General features: G+C 40.8%; 1 protein-coding gene and 1 pseudogene across 1 annotated transcript in view; both read right to left on the bottom strand.

Annotated features, from left to right (window-relative positions):
* Positions 1–26,426, bottom strand: part of DNAH8 (dynein axonemal heavy chain 8) — a 312,973-nt gene that overhangs the window by 88,365 nt on the left and 198,182 nt on the right. Inside the window, exons 69-78 of the mRNA XM_018039316.1 lie at positions 25,553–25,768; positions 21,782–21,919; positions 20,028–20,155; positions 19,090–19,261; positions 17,318–17,473; positions 11,686–11,841; positions 8,594–8,776; positions 4,277–4,382; positions 2,215–2,467; positions 1,921–2,111 (exon numbers count right to left, since the gene is read on the bottom strand). Coding sequence (XP_017894805.1) covers positions 1,921–2,111; positions 2,215–2,467; positions 4,277–4,382; positions 8,594–8,776; positions 11,686–11,841; positions 17,318–17,473; positions 19,090–19,261; positions 20,028–20,155; positions 21,782–21,919; positions 25,553–25,768 — 1,699 coding nt within the window. The remainder of the gene's footprint in view (positions 1–1,920; positions 2,112–2,214; positions 2,468–4,276; positions 4,383–8,593; positions 8,777–11,685; positions 11,842–17,317; positions 17,474–19,089; positions 19,262–20,027; positions 20,156–21,781; positions 21,920–25,552; positions 25,769–26,426) is intronic.
* On the bottom strand, positions 20,875–21,357 carry LOC102177574 (annotated as a pseudogene).

Raw genomic sequence — 26,426 nt, forward strand, 5'->3', positions numbered from 1 at the left:
TGTGATGCAGCTTCCATGTCGGATGTAGCTCAGGGCAGAATGCACTTCCCTGCTCTCTCTGAATTTAGATGAGGTCATGCATCCTTCTGGGCTTCCCTGGTGGCTCAGACGGTAAAGCGTCTGCCTGCAATGCGGGAGACCTGGGTTCAATCCCTGGGTTGGGAAGATCCCCTGGAGAAGGAAATGGCAACCCACTCCAGTAACTTGCCTGGAAAATTCCATGAACAGAGGAACCTTGTAAACTACAGTCCACGGGGTCGCAAAGAGTTGGGCATGACTGAGCGACATCACTTCACTATGCATCCCTCTATAGCTAATGAAATATGAGTACAAGTGACTCGTGTGACGTTTAAGAGCCAGCACACAATTTGCCATATCGTGTCCCTTCTCCATAGTGATTATGGCAAGCAATTTGGATTCCTGGGTGACCATGACAAGCAGGTCAGATAAAAGAGTAAAGGAGAAGTACACTTCTGCTGTGTTGAAATTCGGGGATTGTTTTTATGACCACAAAACCTGGCCTATCCTGACTAAAACTAGGTCCCCACTCTGGCACTTCTCCAACTAGCTCTCTTGCAACCGTCGTGACTGGAAATCTTTGCACAGAGCAGAACTCTTAGACTCATTTCTGACCCTCTCTTGGCTCCTACACCCAGTCCTTTGCCATTTTACTTTCATGATCTCCCATATCTGTTTGTCTTTATTTCCCCATTGTCTTCACCCTAGGATGGGAATGCAGCATTTCTTGTGGTTGGGAAGATTTTAACAGACTCCCTTGAACTTCATTAATCCTACCCTTCTCTGCCAGAGTCACCTTCCTAAAGAACAATAAAAGGATCACATCACCACCTCACACAACCCCTTAATTTCCTACCAGATCAAGAAATCCTTCCCCTGGGAATCAAGGCTCACCAATTTACATACTCCATTCATTTCTTTTCTCATGCTGCTCTGCTCAGCATGGAAGTTTTCTTCATTTCTGCCTATCATTCAATGTCCATTTCAAATGCTACTTTCTTCTTTGGGGGGAGAAGGGCAGCCAGAAAATGATTTACTAAACAACTTACCAAAGAGCAAAAAATATATATATAGAAAAGATTGGAGCATTTTCCCATGTATCAAATAACCTAGAAAACTTCACAGCTTAACCTGCAAAGGCAAATTTTCTAAGGAGCTTTTTATGATCTCACTAACGACATGCAATCGCTCCCTTCTTTTAGTCATAACATTTTGTTTAACTGAACTGAATGAAAATACTGCTCTTTTCTCTTCTTAATCATACTTTGTGTGTGTGTAATATAGTTTCATTAAAATATAAAAGAGATAGAGAAAGCTTCTGACATAGATAGACATCAGAAGGGGGCAGAAAGAGTGCCCACTTGCTAGTGTTAGCAATGGAGTTATATACTCTTCAATGAATCAAAAGAATGTCTGGAGGTTGTAAAGATCTCACCAGACCTATGCCCATAATTTACATTTCTTAATCATACTTTTAACATGGAGATATGCAGTGTATAGGATTCACTTTAAATATGAAATACAAGTGTGCTTTCTTTTTAAATTTACACTCTTATAACATCACTGTAATCCCCTGCTTAAGGAATTGCTCTCTTGCAGTAGAAAGCTCATCCTCTGAATCACTATTTCCCCTTTTGGCATTTGAATGTCCTAATCCTAAACAACAAAGCTCAAAACTTAACGACATAACTAAAAATCGCAGAGTTAACACAGACCTGAAGTAAGTCATCTTGAGTAACCAGAGCAAAATGAATAGAAATTGGGTCGGGGTGGGGGGAGTGAATTTCACTTCCAATAGAACTTAATTCCTCTGTGTATTATAAGAATGGGTCTACGGGACATCAAAAAGCACATCAAAAGCAATCTCCTTTACGTAGTACATCCACATCCCAAGCCCTTCACCTTTAATGAGAGCCTGAAACTCTCTGTGCTTCACAGTTCCTCTCTGAAGATCAATCTTTAAGGTCATGAGGAGTACAAAGAGGAACTTGTGGTTCTCGTACAAGCCTCTGACAGAATATGTAAAAACTTCGTAGGTCAGATATTCAATAATATTTGTAATTCTCTTTTGAGGCAGCGGAGACTTCTCAGACCTGCAATATGTTTTAAAAATCAAAGAAGTAAAAATCTGTTTCTAAGAGAGTAGGCACACACACACAATTTGTGCGGGGAGGTCGTTGGGTAGTGAGGCCCCACCTGGCCATGGACTGGTCAAACAGTTTCAAGAACTGGGCCAGCGAGGTCTGGTACATGATGTTGACCATGCTCATCTCCGTGATGAGGAAGTAGAGGATGCTGCCGCGGGTGGCCGCGGGCCGGAACTCCTCCTGGGCAGTGTTAATCTTGACCTCCGTTTCTGCAGCGACGTGTAGTTTTTCACTGACTTCGGCGGCTGTCAGCTTGGTGGTGCGGAGGACACCGATGAGAGATTCATCATCTACCAAGGAACCTGAAAACCAAAGAGGAAAGCTGGGGAACGCAAGATGGGCAATTCACAAAGAGAGATGCATCACTTCCCTACTCATCCCGTTAGTTTTCAACTTGACTTCTTCAAAGCCCACAGGGTGAAAGGGTGAACTCTGAGACACGGAAAGGCTTCTAGTCCAGCTATCTATCTGAGGCTTCACTTCGTTCTAACATTCTGGCCTGAAAATGTGCAAAAGGCAGTTCTCAAGAGAGCCCACATGTCTGTTCTTCGAATGTCTAAAGAAAACTCATGTCTCCCACCAGTCCCCGTGGTTTCCGCTGTTCCTTATGTGACGGTGCTCTTGCCTCCTTTATCATCTTGATGGGTCTCCTCATGGCATCATGGGCTTTTCCGTCCCATTTGTCTCACAGCGCAGGCTGACCCAAACATTACCCGCTGGCTTGCAGGTGAACTGTACACTTGCTACTCCTGCTTTAGTCCAACAGGCCTTGACACTGAGAACTCTGGTCCTCCTATGTCTCTAATAAGTTAGGAGATAGCGGAAGTGTCTGACCAGGAAGAAAAATGCTGATTTTAGTTTTTAGTTTTACCCTTCTGAATAGACCTAAACATGTCTATGACAATAAACTCAGTTTTAAGACACAGAAAGATGCTCTGGATGTGCTGAGCTAACAGTCAGGATATCTTCAGAGTGCGAAGCTCTGGCCCACCTGGGAGCAGGTGGATGCTACTCGAAGGTGCTGAGATGCTCTCATGGGCGTGTTAGGTCTGCGAGAGAAGTCCAAATTGTGACTAATCTCACAGGAAAGAGGTCTTGATCCAGTACACTCTTGGCTGGATCAGGAGAGGAACCCTCAGTCAGTCCTTGTTGGTAATATTTACAATGCCCAGAGGTATCCACCCAAATGGCTGGGAGAAGTCACAGACCAAGAGACAGGCAACTTCATCAGCACAAGCAGTGCAATTCAGGCAGATAAAAGACCTTTGCCATGAAGCCACCTTAAAGTGCTAGAAGCTGTTGTGAGGGTAATGCTGAATGTACTTCTGGGAGGGTAAGTTTTCCCTTTTTTAAGAACATATACACACAGGAGTTAAGGTGCTTCTGGAAAGCATTCCTTTGCTGTTGTTCAGTTGCTAAGTCTCATCTGACCGTGACTCCATGAACTGCAGCACACAGGGCTTCCCTGTCCTTCACTATCTCCCAGAGTTTGCTCAAACTAACGTCCACTGAGTTGAAGTATTTATTATTAGTTCGCTAATGAACGATAGAATTTAGGTTGCTGTATTTTGCCTATTACAGAACAGTATATCTCCAAATCAGGGGGTGGAATGATGACCTGACTGCCTGGAGGTGAACCTATCCCAACATCTAAGTGGGAGGTCCGGTCAAGTCAAGAGGGACTGAGCTCTGTAAGTGTCTCTGACAAGATTACACACATCAAAACCCAATGTGGCAACAGCTATTCAACACCAAATGAAAGAACTGAACTAAAAACACACACAAAAAGATTGAGCACATTAGTTTCCTTCAGGCAAGCAAATTAGCCTATTATGAGTTACCTAGCTGTATTGGGAGCTCTTGTTTTTCTCAGGAGAGAGCAATTATACCAAGAAAACTGTGTTATTATCAAATGCTCAGATGCCGGTTGCTAATTTAAACATCAGATTCCCCACAGTCTCTCTGTAATATCTAGATGGAAATTGCCTCGCTTGTTTTTGCATTGATAACTCAACTGTTTCCTGACATCTATAATCATGAGGGCATTGAAAAGAGGGTACAAGAAATCTATCCACAATCCATTATGTGATTATTTCTTAATAACACAATACCTTTTGTAGCACTTAATTTGTAGAGAAGGTTATCTTCAAGTTCTTTCATCTTCCGCTTATTAAAAGTCACATCCTCCAAAAGTTTAACCCTCTCAGACTCTAACTCCTGTTATTAAAAAACAAACAAACAAAAAATATCATCAGAAGTGTAATTATCAGTTATTACGGCTGCTGCTGCTGCTGCTGAGTCACTTCAGTCGTGTCCGACTCTGTGCGACCCCATAGACGGCAGCCCACCAGGCTCCCCCGTCCCTGGGATTCTCCAGGCAAGAACACTGGAGTGGGTTGCCATTTCCTTCTCCAATGCATGAAAGTGAAAAGTGAAAGTGCAGTCACTCAGTCGTGTCCAACTCTTAGCGAACCCATGGACTGCAGCCCACCAGGCTCCTCCGTCCATGGGATTTTCCAGGCAAGAGTACTGGAGTGGGGTGCCATTGCCTTCTCCGTCAAATGACACTGTTGTTAGTCAAATCTGTATTTTGGTTTCTCTCGACCATTTAAAAAAAATTATGCCGACTAGCATTAAGTTTCCGTAGCACGTACACTGGCACGCATGGGATAACTCTGCTAAAATAATTCTACCCAGGCTTTTCCCACCTCTACATTTATTTAAATCAGAGTGTCCCATTCTCTTGGCCCTGTTCCCACATACCGCCCTCAGTGAGAAATACTAACTTTATTTGCAGTCAGAAGGGGCAGAAACAAAGAGGCATTGAAACCAAGAAATGAATAGAATACTCAAGTGATTGGAGCTTCTGAGCTGGGACCTGACTACAGGAACACCAGGTACTTGACCTGACATAGTCAGTTGCCAATATAAATCCACTTTCCATTGTTTTACATCTCCTTCTATCAGAATGGCTAAATTAGATGTTTGGAGGGTATATTTTTTTTCCTACATAAGTGATGCTTTCTTAAAATTATACTTTGAAAAAATTTTTCAAACTTTCAGAAAACTTGCAAGACTGGTACCATGAACTCTCATATACCCTTCACCTATACCCTTCATCAAATAACATTTTGCTTTGCCATTATTTCTCCTCTGTAATAATTATCACTGCTAAACTGTGTGCATGTGTCATCATCCTTTACCTTTAAAAACTGAAACATATCTCCTAGGAAACAGGACACTCTCTTATACAACCACAGTGCAATTTGCAAATTCAGAAAGTGTAAGATGACTATAATACTCATGCTAAATATAGAGTAAATTAAATTGTCTCAAAAGCATTCTTCACAGCATTCTATTTCGATCTTACATGGAATCACACTGTACTTAGAACTTCATTTAAAATGTGTTTTTAAACTACTTATTTGAGAAAGTTTCTCAAAAAACTTCCAGAAATTCTTCCTAAATCAATTTGTCCATGAAAACCCACAGCATGGCAGTTATCCGTACATCTACGTTTATGGCTGGCATCATAAACTTGTGTGTAGGCTATATCCCTCTAACTAGATTCTGAGCATCTACAGGGCGGGAACGTGTCCCCCTAAATTCATTTTTTTTAAAGATTTATTTGTTCATTTTTGGTTGCCCTGGGTTTTTGTTGCTGTGCATGGGCCTTCTCTAGTTGTGGAAAGCAGGGGCTACTCTTTGTCGCGTGTACGGGCTTCTCATTCCGGCAGCTTCTCTTGCTGTAGAGCGTGGGCTCTAGGGCATGCAAGCTTCAGCTGCTCCAGAGTGCTGGCTCAGTAGTTGTGCTGCACAGGCTTTTGTGGTACATGGGCTTAGTTGTCATTTGGCATGTGGGAATCTTCCCAGATCAGTGATTGAACCCATGCCCTTTGCACTGGCGGGTGGATTCTTAACCACCAGACCACAAGGGATACTCCCTCCTACCCATTCATTTTTTAAAATGCAGCAAAGAGTCAGACACGACTAAGCAACCGAGTACAGTTGCTAGCAGAGACAGGCCTAATACCCCTGTCCTCTAACTCCCATGCTAGGGCATACTGCCATTGTACTAGCGGTTTGGGGGTATTTGATGGGTTGGTGATAAGATCATGGCTGTGTCTGACTTTGTGACCCCATGGACTGTAGCCTGCCAGGCTCCTCACCCATGGGATTTTTCAGGCAAGAATATTGGAGTGGGTTGCCATTCCCTTCTCCGGGGGATCTTGCCAACCCAGGGATCAAACCCAGGTCTCCCGTATTGCAGGCGGATTCTTTATCATCTGAGCCACAAGGGAAGCCCAAGGGGAATAATTAATGAATTGTCTGCATTAAAACAGTCACCCCCTGGGTGGCAGTATAGGAATATGTGGACAAGATGAAATCCTGTTAGCATCCTTTTCAGTGTGATATGGAAAAACAAGCATTGTGGTACAGCAGACACTTGTGAGTTTTACAGCATGACCTGTAGACCTTATCTACGAGGCTTGGCAGGGTGGAAAGTCCATGTGCTCTTATGGGTTAAGACCTTATTCTCCCTGGTCTCCATTTGTTCATCTGTAAAGATGGGGTATAAGAGCAGGATTGTTAGGAAGGTTAAACATCACAGTCATGAGAGTTCATGGACCAGTCTTGTAACTTTTCTGAAAATGTGAAAAAATTTTTTCAAAGTATAATTTTAAGAATGCATTATTTATGTAGGAAAAAAAGATACACCCTCCAAACATTGCAGACTATTTTCCCAGCAAGGTTGGTATGAATACCTTAGCAGCTCTCTTGAAGAGGAAGCTAAGGCCCAGAGGAGTGGGTTTAGGGTGGTCTGGGGATGAGGAGAGTACCCTAGACAGCGGTATGGCCTGCCTTAAGAAGTTAGTGGAGCTCACACTGGGGATCTGAACGGATGAGGCAGCATCTCAGAACAGATCAACAGCACCAGGCAGACCAAGAGGGAAGGACTGATTTTCAATAGTTGAGACCATGTGGCCTTAAGAGGTGACAGAGGCAGTGAACTGAGGGGCCTCTGCTCTCTGCCAGACCCTAGAAGTAAGAGTGCCCTTTCTGGTTTGCATAAGCCCTGGGCTGTTTTTTGGAATAAGATCACACAGCTATGAGAGGGGAAGCTGGGACTGGGCCCCTTTCACCCCACTACTCTGGCTGTCTTTCAAGGGCTTGCCCCAGGTCAGCCATTCCTTATTAACCAGGTGGGATTTTACTTCTCATTTTACTGAGCCCTCTATTTTTTGGTGTCAGAATCCTTCCCTTTTTGAATCTTTCCTTTGTGTCTGTTACCATCTATTCACGTCTCCTCTTTTCCTCCTTTCTTCTGCCATTCTTTTTCTCACCCTCCCATTACTATTTCTAACCTGGCCTTCTCCTTGAACCCTTAATACTAAAATTAGTTGTGCTAAGTCAATTTCAGTCGTGCCCAACTCTTTGCAACCCCATGGACCATAGCCCATCAGGCTCCTCTGTCCATGGGATTCTCCAGATAAGAATACCGGAGTGGATTGCCATTTCCACCTCCAGGGGATCTTCCCAACCCAGGGATCAAACTCACATCTCTTATGTCTCCTGCACTGGCGGGCAGGTTCTTTAGCGCTAGCACCGCCTAGGAAGCCCTTAAAATTCGTTATATTTAAGCAAATATAAACTTTCTCAGATTTTATGAAAATAGATTTTATACAATAAAAATATATAAAATTATATTTTATATATAACATTTAATGTTTTCTGAGCTTTATCTTAAAACTTAGTTTATCAGGCCCTTAAAATTTTCCAGCTTTAAGTTGTTCTTGGTTTTATCAGAACTCTCAATTATACTTCATTTCTCTGCTTCAGTATAAGTTTATTTAATTAAAATAAAAGTAGATTATTAGATTAGATTATTAGAGTGTGGTAGTTCTTGCCTGGAGAATCCCAGGGATGGGGGAGACTGGTGGGCTACCGTCTACGGGGTCGCACAGAGTCGGACACGACTGAAGCGACTTAGCAGCACCAGCAGCAGCAGTATCAATTATAGCCAACTATATCAATTACTATTGCAGTGTAGTAGTTAAAATTACTAATGATATTCATCCAGAGCAATTTCTTTTTCTTCAAGATCATCATTTCATTGAATTTTTCAGGTGAAACTCAAGATTATTCATCTATAGGGCTGTAGATATGAAAGTCAATATATCCAACGCCTTAAAGTCAGAAGTAGAGAGTGGTGTGTGTGTGCGCACGTGCTTTCGGGGATCAGAAAAGAGGTGAGTTGCACGATTTCTCAACAGGACCTGAGACTACAAAACAAATGTTTATGCTAACAAAGGTAAATATGATTTGTTTCATTTTTCCCTTTCCATATAGTCAACAGTTTCCTAATACATTAAAACATTATTATAATTTATTATAAGTAGAAGTTCTTTACCTTGAGACGTTATTACCTGTTTCTCTGTTAGAATTACCCTCCTTAGTAACTGGTTCTCAAGTCCTTTCATGGTAACAGTAAAATCAATGACTGACGTTTTAGCATTGATCTCAGGGGTAAAGGCAGGGTTTGGTAACTTTGTCGTAATATAAAGTTTAAATGTATCCATGACATCACATTCCTTATCGCCGACTTTCACCTACATCAATTCAAATATTAAATTACACACAGCTTAAAGGGCAGACAAGGAATTTGGGTTCAGTTTAGGAGAGAATTTACCAAAGGTCAATGCAGTGAAACTTGAATGAACTACAACAACCAGCTGTAAAACTTTAATCACTGAACTTATATGATACATCATATTTTCTTACAATAATTTAAACTTGTGGTTTAAATTCTGTCTCTGCCTAAAGATGATTTTAGCCATGATGCCAAGAAAATTAAATGAAAAATGTATCCAAAACAAATGTTGAATAAAGCAGTGGTCCCCAGCCCTTTTTGGTACCAGGGGCTGGTTTCATGGAGGACGATTTCTTCACGTCCTGGGTGGGGGGGGGGGGGGTGGTTTGAATGATTGAATGATTGAAGCGCATTACATTTATTGTGTACTTTATTTCCACTATTATCACATTGGCTCCACCTCAGATCATCAGGCATTAGACCCCAGAGGATGGGGGCCCCTGGAATAAAGGAAAACTCAGACATGTCTAACATTTGACTGCTTTTCTTCACCTGAGGAAAGTTCCTACTACAGAAATTTGTTGTGTTTATAAGAAGTGCTATTTCTTTTTGCATTTCGCAGTCATATCTGAAGCACATTTGACAAGAGAAAGGGTTAATGAAGCTTTCAGAGGAAAAAAATGCCAACATTTTGCCTCAGAAAGATAACACTTACCTTAAACATAACAATTTTCAGTGTATCAAAAACAACTGAGTTTGCTATCTAAAACTCAGTTGGAAATTCTAAAATTTTAAATGACTTAAATTTTTAATTAATACTAATCTTGCATATGAGTGAAAACCACATCACTAAGGCACTCAGGCATCACGGCCCTCACATTGCAGGTAAGAATCTGGGTCTTTTTAAAGCCCTTTCAGGAATGGACGTACTAAAACCTCCTTTGGCATATTAAATATGGCATATGAAAGAATTCACATTATGAAGAACATTCCTCTAAATAAATCTATCTTTATTTAATGAGAAAATTGGCATTCTTATTCACTGATTTTCATGAAATTAAGTTATTCAGGGCAAAAATGATCAATCAGAAATGCTGTCATTCAGTAAAAACCAGAAAACTAAAAGAATGAAACCAATTAAAAAAGAAACACTTGTATTGAAAACAATTCATGTTATCACCAGTCATCAGAAACCATATTCTGCTGCTTCCAGCAAAGTTCATGAGTTTGAATTGAAAGTTAATAGAGAAATAAAATCAATGTCCCTCAGTTCAGTTCAGTTCAGTCACTCAGTTGTGTCTGACTCTTTGAGACCCCATGAATTGCAGCACGCCAGGCCTCCCTGTCCATCACCAACACCCGGAGTTTACTCAAACTCATGTCCAACGAGTCGGTGATGCCATCCAGCCATCTCATCCTCTGTTGTCTCCTTCTCTTCCTGCTCCCAATCCCTCCCAGTATCAGGGTCTTTTCCAATGAGTCAACTCTTCGCATGAGGTAGCCAAAGTATTGGAGTTTCAGCTTTAGCGTCAGTCCTTCCAATGAAAACCCAGCACTGATCTCCTTTAGGATGGAATAGTTGGACCTCCTTGCAGTCCAAGGGACTCTCAAGAGTCTTCTCCAACACCACAGTTCAAAAGCATCAATTCTTCGGCACTCAGGTTTCTTCACAGTCCAACTCTCACAGCCATACATGACCACTGGAAAAACCATAGCCTTGACTAGACGGACCTTTGTTGGCAAAGCAATGTCTCTGCTTTTTAATATGGTATCTAGGTTGGTCATAATTTTCCTTCCAAGGAGTAAGTGCCTTTTAATTTCATGGCTGCAATCACCTGAGCTTGTAAAGAACAGAAATGGTATGGACCTAACAGAAGCAGAAGATATTAAGAAGAGATGGCAAGAATACACAGAAGAACTGTACAAAAAAAGAGCTTCATGACCCAGATAATCACGATGGTATGATCACTCACCTAGAGCCAGACATCCTGGAATGTGAAGTCAAGTGGGCCTTAGAAAGCATCACTACAAACAAAGCTAGAGAAGGTGATGGAATTCCAGTTGAGCTATTTCAAATCCTGAAAGATGATGCTGTGAAAGTGCTGCACTCAAGATGCCAGCAAATTTGGAAAACAGCAGTGGCCACAGGACTGGAAAAGGTCAGTTTTCATTTCAATCCCAAAGAAAAGCAATGCCAAAGAATGCTCAAACTACTGCACAATTGCACTCATCTCACATGCTAGTAAAGTAATGCTCAAAATTCTCCAAGCCAGGCTTCAGCAGTACGTGAACCATGAACTTCCAGATATTCAAGCTGGTTTTAGAAAAGGCAGAGGAACCAGAGATCAAATTGCCAACATCTGCTGGATCATCGAAAAAGCAAGAGAGTTCCAGAAAAACATCTATTTCTGCTTTATTGACTATGCCAAAGCCTTTGACTGTGTGGATCATAATAAAGTGGAAAATTCTGAAAGAGATGGGAATAGCAGACCACCTGACCTGCCCCTTGAGAAACCTATATGCAGGTCAATGTCCTGAGACATCACTAAAAATGCCATTTTATTCAGTGAGGAAACAGGTTTTACTGTAAAGAAGAATACATGGTTTGGAAACCACCTTTCTCAGAGCTGCTAAAATATACATATTTTGTGTGTAACAATAATATATCATTATCACCAGATGCCTTTCCTTAACATCTTGTTTAGTTTCAGATAAATGGCTATTGTTAGCAAGATATTGCTCTCGCCCCTGTATATATATACATATATATATATTACATATATATATATTTTAAGGAAACACTGAATATGAGTTTGGAAATAATTCTTTCAGCTTCAAATACTACCACCTGAAGAAAACTGTCTTTGTTGCTGTGCTCAAAAAAATAAGTAGATGTCACCATTGCTCTTTTCTTTTTTCAAAGCTTACCTTGAAAGTGGTGCCCGACTTAATGAAATTCTTTTCTAATACATTATCCAGGGCTGGATCCAGCTCTTCACGGATGTCCTCAATAAGAAGGGGTCGGCCCAAGGAAAGACTGTCCTCCAGGTGTGTGCGGAAATATTTATGGTTCAGAGAGGTTACCTAAAAATAAAGAGTTCATTGCTGCAGAAATGTTACAAAGAATGTGCCTGTTTCTGAGTGGAAACCAGAGATATTTGGGCAAGGGACTAAGAATTCTAAGGACTGTCAAGGAAGCTTTAATTATAAATATAAAAGTAACAAACAAAACATAATTTTCAAAACTTGCGGGGGGGGGGGGGGTCACGACTTTGTGGAAGCCCTGGGTGTGTAATGGGGGTCTCTCTGATTGAAAGAGAAACAAGTGTCATTCCTTAGTGGAAGTCAGAGCTCTGCTCTGGCAGGTGGAAGAGAGGTAATCAAGGATTAACCCTTTAAACGTACATAGCTACAATCATTCAAAGAAAGCAAACTAACTTGCATTTTTATGATACTCACTTGTCTTCTCAGGACACCTATGAGATGAATAAGTGATTTTTTAAAAAGCACAGGGATGTCAGAAATTACATACTGAATCAACCTAAGGTTCATCCGTGTTTTCTGTCTCTAACAGTGGCATAACATAAGAATATGGTACTTTGCATAAAATCAACCTAAAAGACTATACATTTTCAACATATTCTTACATTAAAAAAAATTAGGATTCTGAATGTCTGGTGGGGTTCTCCATTTTTAGATCAATGTTTGTTATTAGTTAAAACAGCCCAACTGGGCTAGTTGATCTTTGCATTAGCCAACTTGGAACTCCTTACTTCTTCAGCAATCTCTCCCTCTACCTGTGAGGATTCCCAAAGGTTCAGTCCTCAGCTCTCCACCTTCTTATCCTCTATTCTCTGAATTCAACTATTGCCTTTATGCTACTGTGAGTGCTGATCTTAAGATACAAGAGAGGGCTTCCCTGGTGGTCCAGTTGTTAAGACACTGGGCTTCCACAGCAGGGGCACAGATTCTATCCAAGGACTAAGAATCAAGAATTTAGAAAGACAATAATGACAACTCTATATGCAAGACAGCAAAAGAGACACAGATGTGAAGAGCAGACTTTTGGACTATGTGGGAGAAGGCGAGGGTGGGATGATATGAAAGAATAGCATTGAAACATATATATTACCATATGCAAAAGAGATGGCCAGTGCAGGTTCAGCGCATGAAGCAGGGCATCAGAGCTGGTGCTCTGAAACGACCAGATGGATGGGGTGGGGAGGGAGGTGGGAGGGGGTTCAGGATGGTGGGACACACGTACACCTGTGGCTGATTCATGTCGATGTATGGCAAAAACCACCACAATACTGAAAAGTAATTAGCGTCCAATTAAAATAAAATTTAAAAAAAGATCCCTCATGCCACAAGCAGCCAAATAAACAGAAGAAAAAAATAAAAACTAAAAAAAATTAAAAAGGAAGATTCATTGAGACATCAGGTGACTCAGTTCAGTTTAGTCACTCAGTCGTGTCCGTCTCTTTGTGACCCCATGAATCGCAGCACACCAGGCCTCCCTGTCCATCACCAACTCCCAGAGTTCACTCAAACTCATATCCATTGAGTCGGTGATGCCATCCAGCCATCTCAACCTCTGTCGTCCCCTTTTCCTCCTGCTCCCAATCCCTCCCAGCATCAGAGTCTTTTCCAATGAGTCAACTCTCCGCATGAGGTGGCTGAAGTACTGGAGTTTCAGCTTTAGCATCATTCCTTCCAAAGAACACCCAGGATCTCCTTCAGAATGGACTGGTTGGATCTCCTTGCAGTCCAAGGGACTCTCAAGGGTCTTCTCCAACATTAGGAAGGTGAAATTTAAAAATAGTATCTCTCACTTGCAATGAAAAGAGGTGTGGAATTGAAAAATAAGTCTATCTTTGTCCTGTTTTAATCAAAACAGAACTAACTAAAAACAGAATAGCTTGCACATGATGGAACTTTCCCCCTAGATGAACAGCTTTATTTATATACATGGTGTGCTGTGCAAGACCTCACTATAAGTTGATAAGGTAAATGAATCCAAACAAAGAGCTTTAACTAGCTTATTTAAATAAGATGAAATAAGGTCCCAAGAAGACTGAATGTAATTGTCCTGCTCTATTCCCCAGGAAGCAAACTCTGTTTTTGTGATGTCTTTCCCAAGTGTGATGGTTAATTTTATCTGTCAACTTGACTGGGCTAATGAATGCCCAGATAGCTGGCAAGCATTATTTCAAGGTGTGTCTGTGAGGTTGTTTCTGGAAGAGATTAGCATTTGAGTCGACAATCTGAACAAAGATTATGGCCCTCGCCCACGTAGGTGGGCATTGTCCAATCCATTAAGGACCTGAACAGAACAGAAAGCTGGAGGAAGTGCCAATCTGTTCTCTGCACAGGTTAGGACATCCATCTTCTCCTGCCCTTGGACATCAGCTCCTGACTCTGAGGACTTCAGACTGGGCCTGGAACTGACCCCATGGCTCTCAGGGGGTTCTCAGGCCTTCGGGGTTTGGACTGGAATGACACCACCAGCTTTCCTGGGGCTCCAGCCTGTGGGCAGCAGATCAGGGACTTCTCAGCCTCCATAAGCCCATGAGTCACCCCTTCATAATAAATCTCTTTCTGTGTATCTGTACCTGGATATGCTTTCAGTTCTGTTTCTCTGAAAAACCCTGACTAATATACCAATTAAAGAAATAATTTTCAAATTGTTGATTTATTAAATTACCTTTTAACCACCTTTAATATCTTTGTAAATGTGAAGTAATATCTTGGAGTCATAGTTTTGGGTTGGATTCACTTGATTTTTCTTATGGAGGAATACTGTGTGGTGGCCACATGAGAGTCTGTATCACCCACACAGATACTCTGGAACTAGGTCTTTACTCAGTGAATTCTTCACAGGGGAATTAAGCACATACATTCTTTATTCAGAAGTCAGAGCTGTAGGTGCTGCAAATGGCTTTGAAGATGACCTTGGCAAAGCTGCCAAGGTGAAATGCAGCCCTGGACATGCCAAATATGTTTTGTTTTTCATTTATAAAGTGTTTCATTTTTCATTTTGCCTTCCTTACCGAGCACAGAAGTGACGGTTTCGCTTCATTTTCTTTTCATTTATGTGTGTTTGTGCACGTGCTTATCCACATATTCAGAAAAATACTATGCTGTCTGAGTCAAAAAGATGCAGTTCAATTTACGTACATCCCAGAAGTTGACGGTTTTTAAAATAAGGAAGTGTGTCTGATATATTTCTCTTACTTCCTCAGGAGGCTTCTTGGGATGAGGCTGCATCAGGAAGGACATGACTGAAGACTATCAATGAATTAAATGGAAAAATAAAGCCACAATCAGAAAAAATAAGACTAAGATGAGCAGGGAAATCAGCAGCCAGGGGAGACAAGAGGAGTGAGGAACGGAGCTAGGAACAAGTTGCAGCTGAGCTGGACCCGGGGCCTGAGCTCAGGACGAGGAAGACCCTGGTACACACCACTCATGCTCTTCTGCGTGTACAGCTCCTCAGAAACTACTTTCCATCAACCCCACTTTTCTCAACTCTTCCCCTCCACTTCTACTCTCTGATCTTTGCCAGGATTTTTCTGAGTTTTCTAAGTCAACATAGATTGGAGTCTTAATTAGGTGGGAGAGTCTTGGGGGGGTGCTCCAGAGCAATAGGCAATGTCCCTGTGCCTGCAAAGTCTTGATCTCAGAAGGAAATCTTTCACTATTTCACCACTAAATGTGGTGTTTCTTGAAGGCTTTTTGTAAATACTCTTTATCTGATTAAGGAAGGGCCCTCTTAATCTTGGGCTTCCCTGGGGCCTCAGACGGTAAAGAGTCTGCCTGCAACGCAGGAGACCCAGGTTTGATCCAGGGGTTGGAAACATCCCTGGAGAAGGGAATGGCTACCCACTCCAGTATTCTGGCCTGGAGAATTCAATGAACAGAGGAGCCTGGCGGGCTCCTGTCCATGGGGTCACAAAAAGTTGGACACGACTGAGCCACTAACTCTCTTAATCTCAGTTTGCTAGAAGTTTTGATTTTACCAACTTATTTTTCCTGCGTTTATCAAGATGACCACATGGTTTTTTCTGGTTTTTTTTTTTTTTTTCCTGTAATGATTACACACTAATTCAATAAATGCAGAAAACATATAGATGGCATAAAACCATAAATCTAACAAGAAGTTTACGGAGTTGTTGTTGTTGTTCAGCTGCCCCGTCATATCCAACTCTTTGTGACCCCATGGACTGCAGCACGCCAGGCCTCCCTGTCCCTCACCATCTCTGGGAGTTTGCCCAAGTTTATACTATAAGCGAAAGTCATGTCCAACTCTTTGCAACCCCATGGACTGTAGTCCAGGGAATTCTCCAAGTCAGAATACTGGAGGGAGAAGTTGTTCCCTTCTCCAGGGGATCTTTTCAACCCAGGGATCGAACCCAGGTCTTCTGCATTGAAGGTGGATTCTCTTTCTCCAGAGGATCTTTCCAGCGCAGGAATCAAACTGGGATCTCCTGCATTGCAGGTGGATTCTTTACCAGTTGAGCTACCAGGGAAGCCAAGTTTCTAATATAGTAGAGATAAAAGACAAATGTGCAAAGAACAGTAATTTAAGGCATACTTCTAGCCCACAGCAGAAATACAAGGTGTGTGAGGAATCAGGACAGGCTGTATGAAGCTGTGGATTTAGGCAAGTCTGGTGAAAGGTAGTATTGGATGTGGACTCTGAATAATGCTCAAGACTTTCATCTTGGATATAAGTAAAGTGGGCAATTGGGTGGAGGAAACATTCTGGTTAGTATAATAGACACACTACAAGCAAAACTTTGGGTCCTTATGGCTTGAAACTCAGAACAACATCGAGGAAACAGTGAATAATCCATATTGTAATACTGAATTGAAATATCAATGTCACAGGATCCTCAAAGGAACCAGGAATGTTGAAATCCTGCCCATGTCTACCTCTGCCTTAAGAGTAACACCTTGGTCAACTCTAACTCCAATGCTGAACTCCAGAGTACGAGCACGTACCTGAGTTAGGCTGGAGCAAGAGGCTTTAACCTGAGGAATCACAAGTCCTGTGCTTGATATTCTCCCGCAAGCACAATCTCAGGGCCCAGAATAAAAGCCTCATCCAACATGAGCAAAAGCGATGCAGCCAGGGCAATGGACAGAGGGCAGGAAAGTGAGACCAAGAGAGATCACAAAAGAGAGAGAATAATCAGCATCAGGACTTCCCTGGTGGTCCAGGGGCCAAGACTCCCTGCTCCCAATGCAGGAGGCCTGGGTTTGACTCCTGTTCAGGGAACTAGATCTCACATGATACAACCAAGAGTTCACATACTGCAACTAAAAAAGACCTCTTGTGTCACAACTAATAATCAGGGCAGTTAAATAAATAAGTAAATATGTTTAAAAAGCAAATGATCAGAGCCTTTGCCCCAAATCACTGTCACAAAACTCAAAGGTGTGAATTAGCAAACAACTATCATAGAGATGACAATTTAATGACTAACAGATTCAACTGAAATTGTGGGAAAACTTCATGATTTCAAGATTACTTTCCCACCCACCAAATGGTACCTACCTGCAAGTCATTTTCCTTTTCCTTTGATTTAATCCACGTTTTGCCTTGAGTCTGTGGGTCGATGAGGAGTGGGTATCTGGTGGCCTTTGTCACAATGATGCCATTCTGAATTGAGAGGTCGTCTCCTGGTAAGCCCTGCAGCCCCCACTCACCAATCTGCATAACAGGAAATGGATGTGGCCGCGCAAAGGAAGACAAGAAAGCTTTTCTTAGTAATTAACAATGCCACAGATAATTTAAAATTTAGACTTTTTTTTAAGATTAGGACTATGCAACATTCACGTAAAAACACTCAAAGTTACAAATGTGAACCAAATGACACTAAATTTATCATCTAATAAATCCTTTCCCTAGTAGCCTGAGACTGGGTGGGATCTAGATGGGCTGGAGTTAGCAGAGACAATGAATATTCTGAGAAGTCAGAGTAGGCAAGCCCTAAGGGTTCAGCCTCTGAAATTTCCCCTTCCTGCCCTCTGGTTCTGCTCACATTGGGGAAGGGGCACTGCACAGCTGGAGGCAAAGAAATTAGGGGACAAGAAATATCACATTGGCATGAACTCATCAATGACAGTTTTCTAAATATTCCTTTCAAAATCAAGAAGGCGCCGTGCTCAGTCACTCCGTCATGTCCAACTCTTTGTGACCCCATGAACTGTAGCCTGCCAGGCTCCTCTGTCCATGGGATTTTCCATGAAAAAATACTGGAGTTGTTTGCCACTTCCTACTCCAGGGGATATTCCTGACCCAGGGACAGGACCTGCAACTTCTGCATTGGCAGGGGGACTCTTTACCACTGTGCCACCTGGGAAGCCTGACTCCACATGTTCAATGAAATCACCCAAGATGCAGAGAAGCCTCCACTTCGTTAAATTATCTTAGCTCCTCTGAAGGCCATAATCAGTGTGTTTCCAATACATTATCTAGTACCTGTGGGGACCAGCTGAACACTGTTTGAATTGGAAAAGATAATTTTTTGACTTTTAAATAGAGATAACTTGAAATTAATAGCTTGGCTTCCCTAGGGAAATTGCAACTGGGGAACATATTTACAAATCAAAAATCAGCTCGTGAATACAAACTGCCTGGAAGGCATTGAATACCACAAGAGGTCTGTACGATATACTGAAAATTAACAATGGCATCAAATTCCTAGCAAGAAAGGTTAGTCTAGCAGTGCACGCTATCACTCAGCAATGCCAGAATGTGCTATTGTATTACACTGTTAGACATTATAAAAAGATGGTTAATAATCAAAAGAAAGTTAATAATACCAATACTTACAGTGTAGCTAATGCCTACATCTTCCTAGAATGTTTGTAACAGAATGAGATTCAATATGAGTGGTGTGAATAATGGAGGATTATAAGAAGAGCTCAATATTAGAAAGCCTGTAGCTCAAAAATTGTCTTTTCACTCAAAGCAGTGCAATTGAAGACGTGGGTTTGATACCTGGGTTGGGAAGATCCCCTGGAGAAGGAAAGGGCAACCCCCTCCAGTATTCTTGACTGGAGAATCCCATGGACAGAGGAACCTGATGGGCCACAGTCCATGGGGTCACAAAGAGTCAGACCTGACCGAGAGACCAATTTGAAAGCAAGATTTCTTAAAATGCAAAAGAACTTTTTGTACCACAAAGAAAAAATATTTTGTAATGCTTCACCATTTTGAAAATGATCTTTCCAATTAAATGCAAAAAGAATAAGTCAGGCATACCTTGATTTCTTGTGAGTAAAATGAAACTCAACTAATGATATGAGGAAAGTAACACTTACTGTTGGAGGATCCACCAACATTGAAATAAGATTCAGGTTTTCAGTGAAAGGAATCTTCCGTGCTTTCAACTCCATCTCCCATTGCTCTTTCAGCAAATAGTTCCTAAATATCTGATTGAAAGGACCAAGGTAGGACAGGAATCCAGTGCACAGCAGAATATCCCCTACAAGCCTGTTAAGAAACAATAAAGTGGATCGCCAACACGTTTTAAGCTCTCCCAGTAAGGAATCTGGAAGGCCATCGGGCAGCTTCGTTACTAGGTGAACTTCTTCTCTGCTCCCTGCTTAACACTTGGCAACAAGACATGGAGAGGGTAAAGGAGCCAGCCTAAAGGCTCCAGATGGGGTAGGAGTGGCTGCATTTCGGGTAAGTCCAGGAGCAAGAAAGAGGCTCCTTCCTGAAGCCTAGAGAGCCTGAAGCTTGACTTCCAGATGAGGAAGAAACAAGTCCTAGTCCTGTTCATATTTAGCCTTGATTAAACCACCACTTCTCTGTCTTCCTCTTTCTTTTTTCTTTTGCCATTCTCCTACTCCCCTCTCATTCCCTCTCTTTCAGTTTTCAGAAGACACCAGCCCAAGATGCCCTTCAATTTAGAACAAATTGTCAGTCTACACTTTCAAAATCCTTGAGGTGAAAGGTGTCGAACTGGAACCAGTATCTAGATTGTTCTGGCAAATCCAGATGATATCAGAAGCACCCCCCCACAAATAGTAAGTTAAAAAATGTTTCACCAAGTTTTCTTCTCTCCATTTTAGAGTGTGGGTCACTCAAGCTCTAAGCACTTTCTTAGATGGTGGGATCCTGGCATGTGGACATGGAAACAGAGGAGAAAAGCACTTCAAGGAATCTGACTTTATGTTCCCCCATGTCACAAGAGGCGGCCTTTAGGGTGATGACTAAGAAGGAGAGCAATTCTAACAAAGACTAAAGTTGATACCTATTAATCTGAGCTTTGAACTCTTTGCTTTGCTGAGTCCATCGGACTTTTTCTCCACTCAGTCCATCAATGAGGGTGGAAGCTGCCTGCATCTTTTTCCGGCACATGTCAGCATCATTAAGCAAATCCTACATTCATAAAAGGAGAATGTCTCAGAGAACTTTTTAAACTGCTTAATCAAACATCCATTATATTGACATGTAATAATACCTGGAGGAATTTCTCAATGTGCAAAATAAATACAATCTAAAAATACACTGTCAGTAAAATTTTACATATTACATTTTTATAATTCATTCATAATACAGTTATTTCACCTTACAAAATTTCAAAAGGAGCCATTTTGAAAGGGAGAATCCAAATTTCATAGCTTAAATAGGATTTCTATTAAATATTTTCAAAACAATAAATATACCTTTTAAAGTCTTGGATTTAATAATGACTCTGAGTTCTCTGCAGTTTATAAAGGATTTTTTTTTTCTACAGAAAAAAAATATACACAACAGTAGTATGCTGCAGCCAGTTTGTATCAGCTCAAAGGAGTCAGCTTAACATTTTTCAGAAAATTTGTGAGCTGGCGTTAAACACAGCCACTATTCAAAACTAAATTATATAAGCTTACAATTAAGCCCATTACATTAAAGGTAATGAATAATCAAAATTCATCAATTCCTAGTTGTTGACTATATTTTCGTATTGTCTATACTCCTGGGTTAATTAATTTCATCACATCTGCATGGCGGCAATAGTACGGTGTGCTCATCTTCTCTCTCAACCGCCTCATTGATAGCTTAGAACTGACAGTGGAGGAGGTACCTAGACCACTGAAATAAGCAAACACTGCAAGTCAAGGCTTTCTTCTCCCCTCGGCCCCCGCCCCCACACGCTGATCCTTTCCTGCAGGTGCTGTTGGAGAGGATGCGGTGACATCCTCAATCCGCCCACTTTTGATGCCTGAGCGGGTGAGGGCTCTGAGCACTGACTGGGCCCCTGGTCCAGGAGTCTTGGTCCTGTTTCTTCCTGTGGCCTGGAGTTTGATGTGGAGGGCAGTGATGCCCAGCTCCTTGCATCTCTGGGCTACATCCTGGGCAGCCGACAAGGCAGCGTATGGAGAGGACGCATCTCGGTCAGCCTTCGCCTTCATCCCACCAGTTACATGGCAGATGGTTTCCTTGCCAGAAAGACCAGTGTCGTGGATAAAAGTGCTGTTGAGGGGTGCAAAGATGTGGCACACACCAAATACACTCTCTCCTTCAGCTGCCCGAGGGCCAAAGCTGGTGCCCTGTTCTTCCTTGTTTTCCTTCCCTTTGCGAGGTGCCATTTCTGCTCATCTTCTCCAGACTCCGCCACCAGAAAGAGAGCCAAGCTGATTGTTGAACGTTTATCAGATCACCGCTGCTACAGCCTATACCATGAGGTCATATTAGGATCCCCGTTTGAGAGTAAAGTTAGTAGGTTAGTCACTTCACTGCACAATTCATAGTAAGTGTCTGATATAAATCTCAAACCCACAAACCCAGTGTTCTGACTCCAAAGTCAGTACTCCTGTGTATCACATCACAGCAAACAATTATTAAAAACAGAAAAAAGAATGTAGAGTCTTGAAGGTCCAAAAAAAGTAGACGTGGCCAGTGAGAAAGGGCACTCAGGTCAGTATTTTTTCGTTGTAAACATCTGCCTGATCCCTAAATACAACACATATTGAGTAGCATTTCAGTATGTCATATTAGTAATTTCTGTACATTTAATCTCACCATTTTTTCATTCATTGCTGCATCAAATTTGGCTTGCACTTTATCCAGCTCAGCTTGTTTCTCATCCAGCAGTGCCTGGGCCTTGCCCAGTTCAGCGTTGGCAACTGCTAAGCGGCCCTCCTGCTTGGCCAGGTTAGCCTTAAAAGGAAGAAGAGGTGATTGGTGTAGAGGTGTATTAGTGCTATGAAACTTTCATGCTTGTAATTGGTAAATAATAACACAAGTTGCTACATAATTTTTGGCTTATTTGGAAGTTGTTTATTTCATTGTCTTCAGCTGGGGAAGCAGATGTCATTGAAGTTCCTTTTTCTCCTTTTAATTATTAATGTTCAATATGGAAAATACAGAAATGTATGGGAAGGAGAAAAATAATCACTTGTGATTTTACACAGAAAAGAGTCTATGAGTATTGTGTTAACAAATGGATAACTACCATTTTGGTATTTTTTTCACTTAGAGTAGTATAATCATTTCCTTACTTCATTAAACACTTTCTTTATGAACATTAGTTACATGGCTGCATGATATACCACAATTTGGATATATCGTAATTTCCTTAACTTATATACATTTCTTCCCCCCTCCATTTTAAACTGTTATAAATACTATTAAGTATGGAAACATTTAGTATTGTTTTGGGAGTAAGAATTTTTTAACTGAAATGGCTGTAATGAAAACCAGTAGCTTTTCATCTTTCTCTCAGTCCTACAGCATGATAATTACTTATTTTTATAAATTTCAAGTAATTAATTAGTAAAGCAATATAGCTCTAAAGCTTTCTGGGGTAGAAGTTCCTTGATAACTTTCTCATTTTCTTTCTCAATATTTGTGGTTTTGAAATTAGCTTTTTCTTAGGTAATTTTCATTTCACTTGGATTTTCTAATGTATTTACAAATAACTTTAAATTTTGCCTCAATTATTTAAATCTACAATTTGTAATTATATGGATTTATGTATTATAGGCATTTATTTTTGTGTATTTTCTTGTTGATTAGTTTTTGTATTTATGTATTTACTTATTTGGTAGCATTGGGTCTTAGTTGCCGTGTGGCAAATGGGATCTTAGTTGCCTGACGAGGGGTGGAATCCACATTCCCTGCATTGGAAGGCAGATTCTTGACTACTGGACTGCCAGAGAAGTCCCTGATTAGTTTTTCATACATATCATACATATAGCTGTTGTTCAGTCGCTAACTCATGTCTGACTCTTTGCGACCCCGAGGACTGAAGCATGCCAGGTCTCCCTACCCTTCACCATCTCCCGGAGCTTGCTCAAACTCATGTCCATTGAGTCAGTAATGCCATCCAACCATTTCTTCTGTCATCCCCTTCTCCTCCGGCCCTGAATCTTTCCCAGCATCAGGATCTTTTCCAGTGAGTTAGCTCTTATATGTATGTGTATATTGCAAAGCACCAATTCTTTAATTTTGCTACTTTTTTCAGATTTTTAACATTATTTTTATTAACTCTTTCTACTTTTACTAACCTCTCTGTGTGTGTGTATACAGCATTTTGGCCACCTCACAAAGTTTGACAGAAAGCAACAAAAATCTGTAAAGCAATTATCCTTCAATAAAAAATAAATAAATTTTAAAAGCTTTCATAACTAGATTTTTGTCATCATTTTCTAAACAGAATTGACTGGTTTTGTTTTGTTTTTTTAAGTGTTCTAATTTTATTGCTTATAGTCAGAGAATGAGGTTTCAGCAATTTTTGCTTTTGGGGATTGAATCAAAGTTTTCTTTTGGGACTGAATATCATCTATTTTTGTAAATATTTCTTGGACACTAGAAATAATTTCATATACTTTGTTCATATTGAAGAAAGTCCAATGTAGCTATTCAAGCTTAAAAATAATATATTATAAAATCTCTATATAATTACTAATTTATGCCTACTCAGGACTAGCTAGATAAAAGCACAAGACGAAACTGTAGAGCTCCTTGTTTAAAAATTATTAAGGACTTTAAGAGGGTAATAGCAGAGCATTAAGCCAAGTATAGTCCCTTCTAAAGCTGGCCTTCTGCCTACCAGACCTGTCATGGATTGATAGTATATCCCATAATCTCAAATTATAGGAATTAAAAAAAAAAACTCCACATAAAATATTAATGGATTTTGGCTTATGTAATTTGATGTTACTTTTATTTCATAAAGCATTATTACAATTAATTCTCACTGTGAATCATAATTTTTACCCATAAAAATAACTGCTCTTATAAGTGCTTTTTTTCTTGAATTCTACATTTACAGTAATATTTAGTGTATTTGCTATATTTGCTTATCATTTCTCTTTGTTAAAACTTTCCTATTTTTAATTTTTTTTTCTATTTTTCTTCAAGTTGCCTCTGTGTACAATTTAAAGAGTCAGCCATTTGTATAAGGCTTATTATGAAAACAGTAACCCCCTGCCCACTTGCTCACCACGTTCAATTCCACAGAACAACCACTTCCAACTTTTCTAGCTTTATGGGATGGGCTGGGGGCAGGGAGTGGGGGATATTATGTGTCTGGGTGGTATATTTTGTTAATCTTTTGAACTCCTGAAAATGTATTTTTGTTCTCTCAGACATAAAGGACAATCTGGCCTAGTATAGATGGTATGTGTGCAAGAGAGAGAGTGAGATAGAACGTGTTTATTCCTTAATACTTAAATTGCATCCCTAAGAATATCTTTTGGGGACTTCCCTGGTGGCCTAGTAGTTAAGACTTTGATTTCCAATGCAGGGGGTGTGGGTTTGATCCCAGGTCGGGGAGCAAGGATTCCACATGCCTTGGGGCTGAAAAACCAAGGCACAAAACAGAAGCAATTCTGTAACAAATTCAATAAAGACTATAAAAATGGTCCACATATTAAAAAAAAAGAATGTCTTTTTGTTCCCTCATACATTGAGGATAAGGAAATGGCAACCCACTCCAGTACTCTTGCCTGGAGAATTCCATGGACAGAGGAGCCCGGCGGGCTACAGTACACAGGGTCACAAAGAGTCGGACACGACTGAGCGACTCTCACTCACTTGCTAATACTGAGGGCAGTTTGGTCAGTCCCTAAAGTCTTAGAGGCCAGTAATTTCCTCTGCATATGTTTTTCTGTTCCTTTCTAGTATTTAGGGTTGTGGCATGACTGTGATGTCCTGATTTCTCTTCTTTTGTAAGCCATCTTCTACATTTTGTTTCTTAGGTACCTATAAGCTTCTCTTCCTGTCTTTGAAATTTAAAACATTTCTAGGTGTTGATCTTAATTTTCATAAATTTTGTTTGGAATATAGTAATCAAATTCAATCTCCAAACCTAATCACCAAACTTAAAGATATGGCCAATTTTCTTTCATGATAGCTCAGTCATGTCTGACTCTGCCACCCCATGGACTGTAGTCCATGGAATTCTCTAGGCCAGAATACTGGAGTGGGTAGCCTTTCCCTTCTCAGCAGATCTTCCCGACCCAGGAATCAAACTGGGGTCTCCTGAACTGCAGGTGGATTCTTTACCAGCTGAGCTACCAGGGAAGCCCCAGTTACTATTCCCAATAAACTCATACCTTGTGTAAGTCAACAAGTTGGTTTTGGTTTCTTGTCTGTGACGCCAAGAAGCACGCAACAGTGTAAAAAGAGTGAGAAACAGTGACAGGGCATACAGAGAAAAAGAAAAGCCTGGTAATGGAGAAACCTACCTTTGTTCGTCTAAATTATGCTTTGTTTTTTAACGGCAGTGGTACTGATGACTGATTTCACTGAACACTGATTTACTGGGAGAAGGAGGGAAATTTTTACCTTCAGAGGCAACACTTCTCTGTTGACACCATAAAATGTTGCCATAGCAAGTGTCCAAGACAGCAGACCAGCCACATTCCCACAGACTTTTTTGGCACTTTCAAAAGTGTAATCATCCATGTTAAAATACGGCTGTAGTAACTCAACAGTCTCTTCATTTATTGTGTCCTTGGGGAACTGCTGAAGACTCCACAGGAATCCTGTTGCACTCATCAACTGAAAAATAGTATTACAGCCTGTAATCTCTGGAAGAAAATACGTACTTTCTTTCTGAGTTAGTATGTACTTCTAAATTGAATTTTTTTCCAAAGAAGTAATAATTGATTGGTTCTAAACATACAAATCAAGACTATGGCAGTAGTCAACCTAAAGCTGTAAATTGCAAGCTGTCTTCCTGTTTCCATGGAGAAGAGCAAAGAAGAAAAACAACGTAAGTTTCCCATCTAGTGAGTGGCGTCTAAATGCCACCAACCACACAAGCCCCTTTATATAGACTGAGTTGGGTTGACATCAAGATTGTGCCAACACTTCCTTCACTGAGTAATATGCATTTAAGTGCATATTATGGTTTTTTTTTTAATTGGACTATAGTTGCTTTACAATGTTGTGTTAGTTTCTGCTGTAAGCAAAGTGAATCAGCCACACATACACATATACCCCACCCCCCCGCCTCTTCCTTGGATTTCTTCCCATTTAGGTTATCACAGATCACTGAATAGAGTTCCCTGTGCCATACAGTAGGTTCTCACTAGTTATCTATTTTATACATATATTATTTGTGTGTGTGTGTGGGGGGGGGACAATAATATTCTATGGTCCAGAGGTACCACTGTTTATCTAACTACTCACATACTGAAAGGCATCTTGGTTGCAT

This window comes from Capra hircus, chromosome 23 (genome assembly GCF_001704415.2).
Source record: "Capra hircus breed San Clemente chromosome 23, ASM170441v1, whole genome shotgun sequence".
NCBI classification, from domain to species: domain Eukaryota; kingdom Metazoa; phylum Chordata; class Mammalia; order Artiodactyla; family Bovidae; genus Capra; species Capra hircus.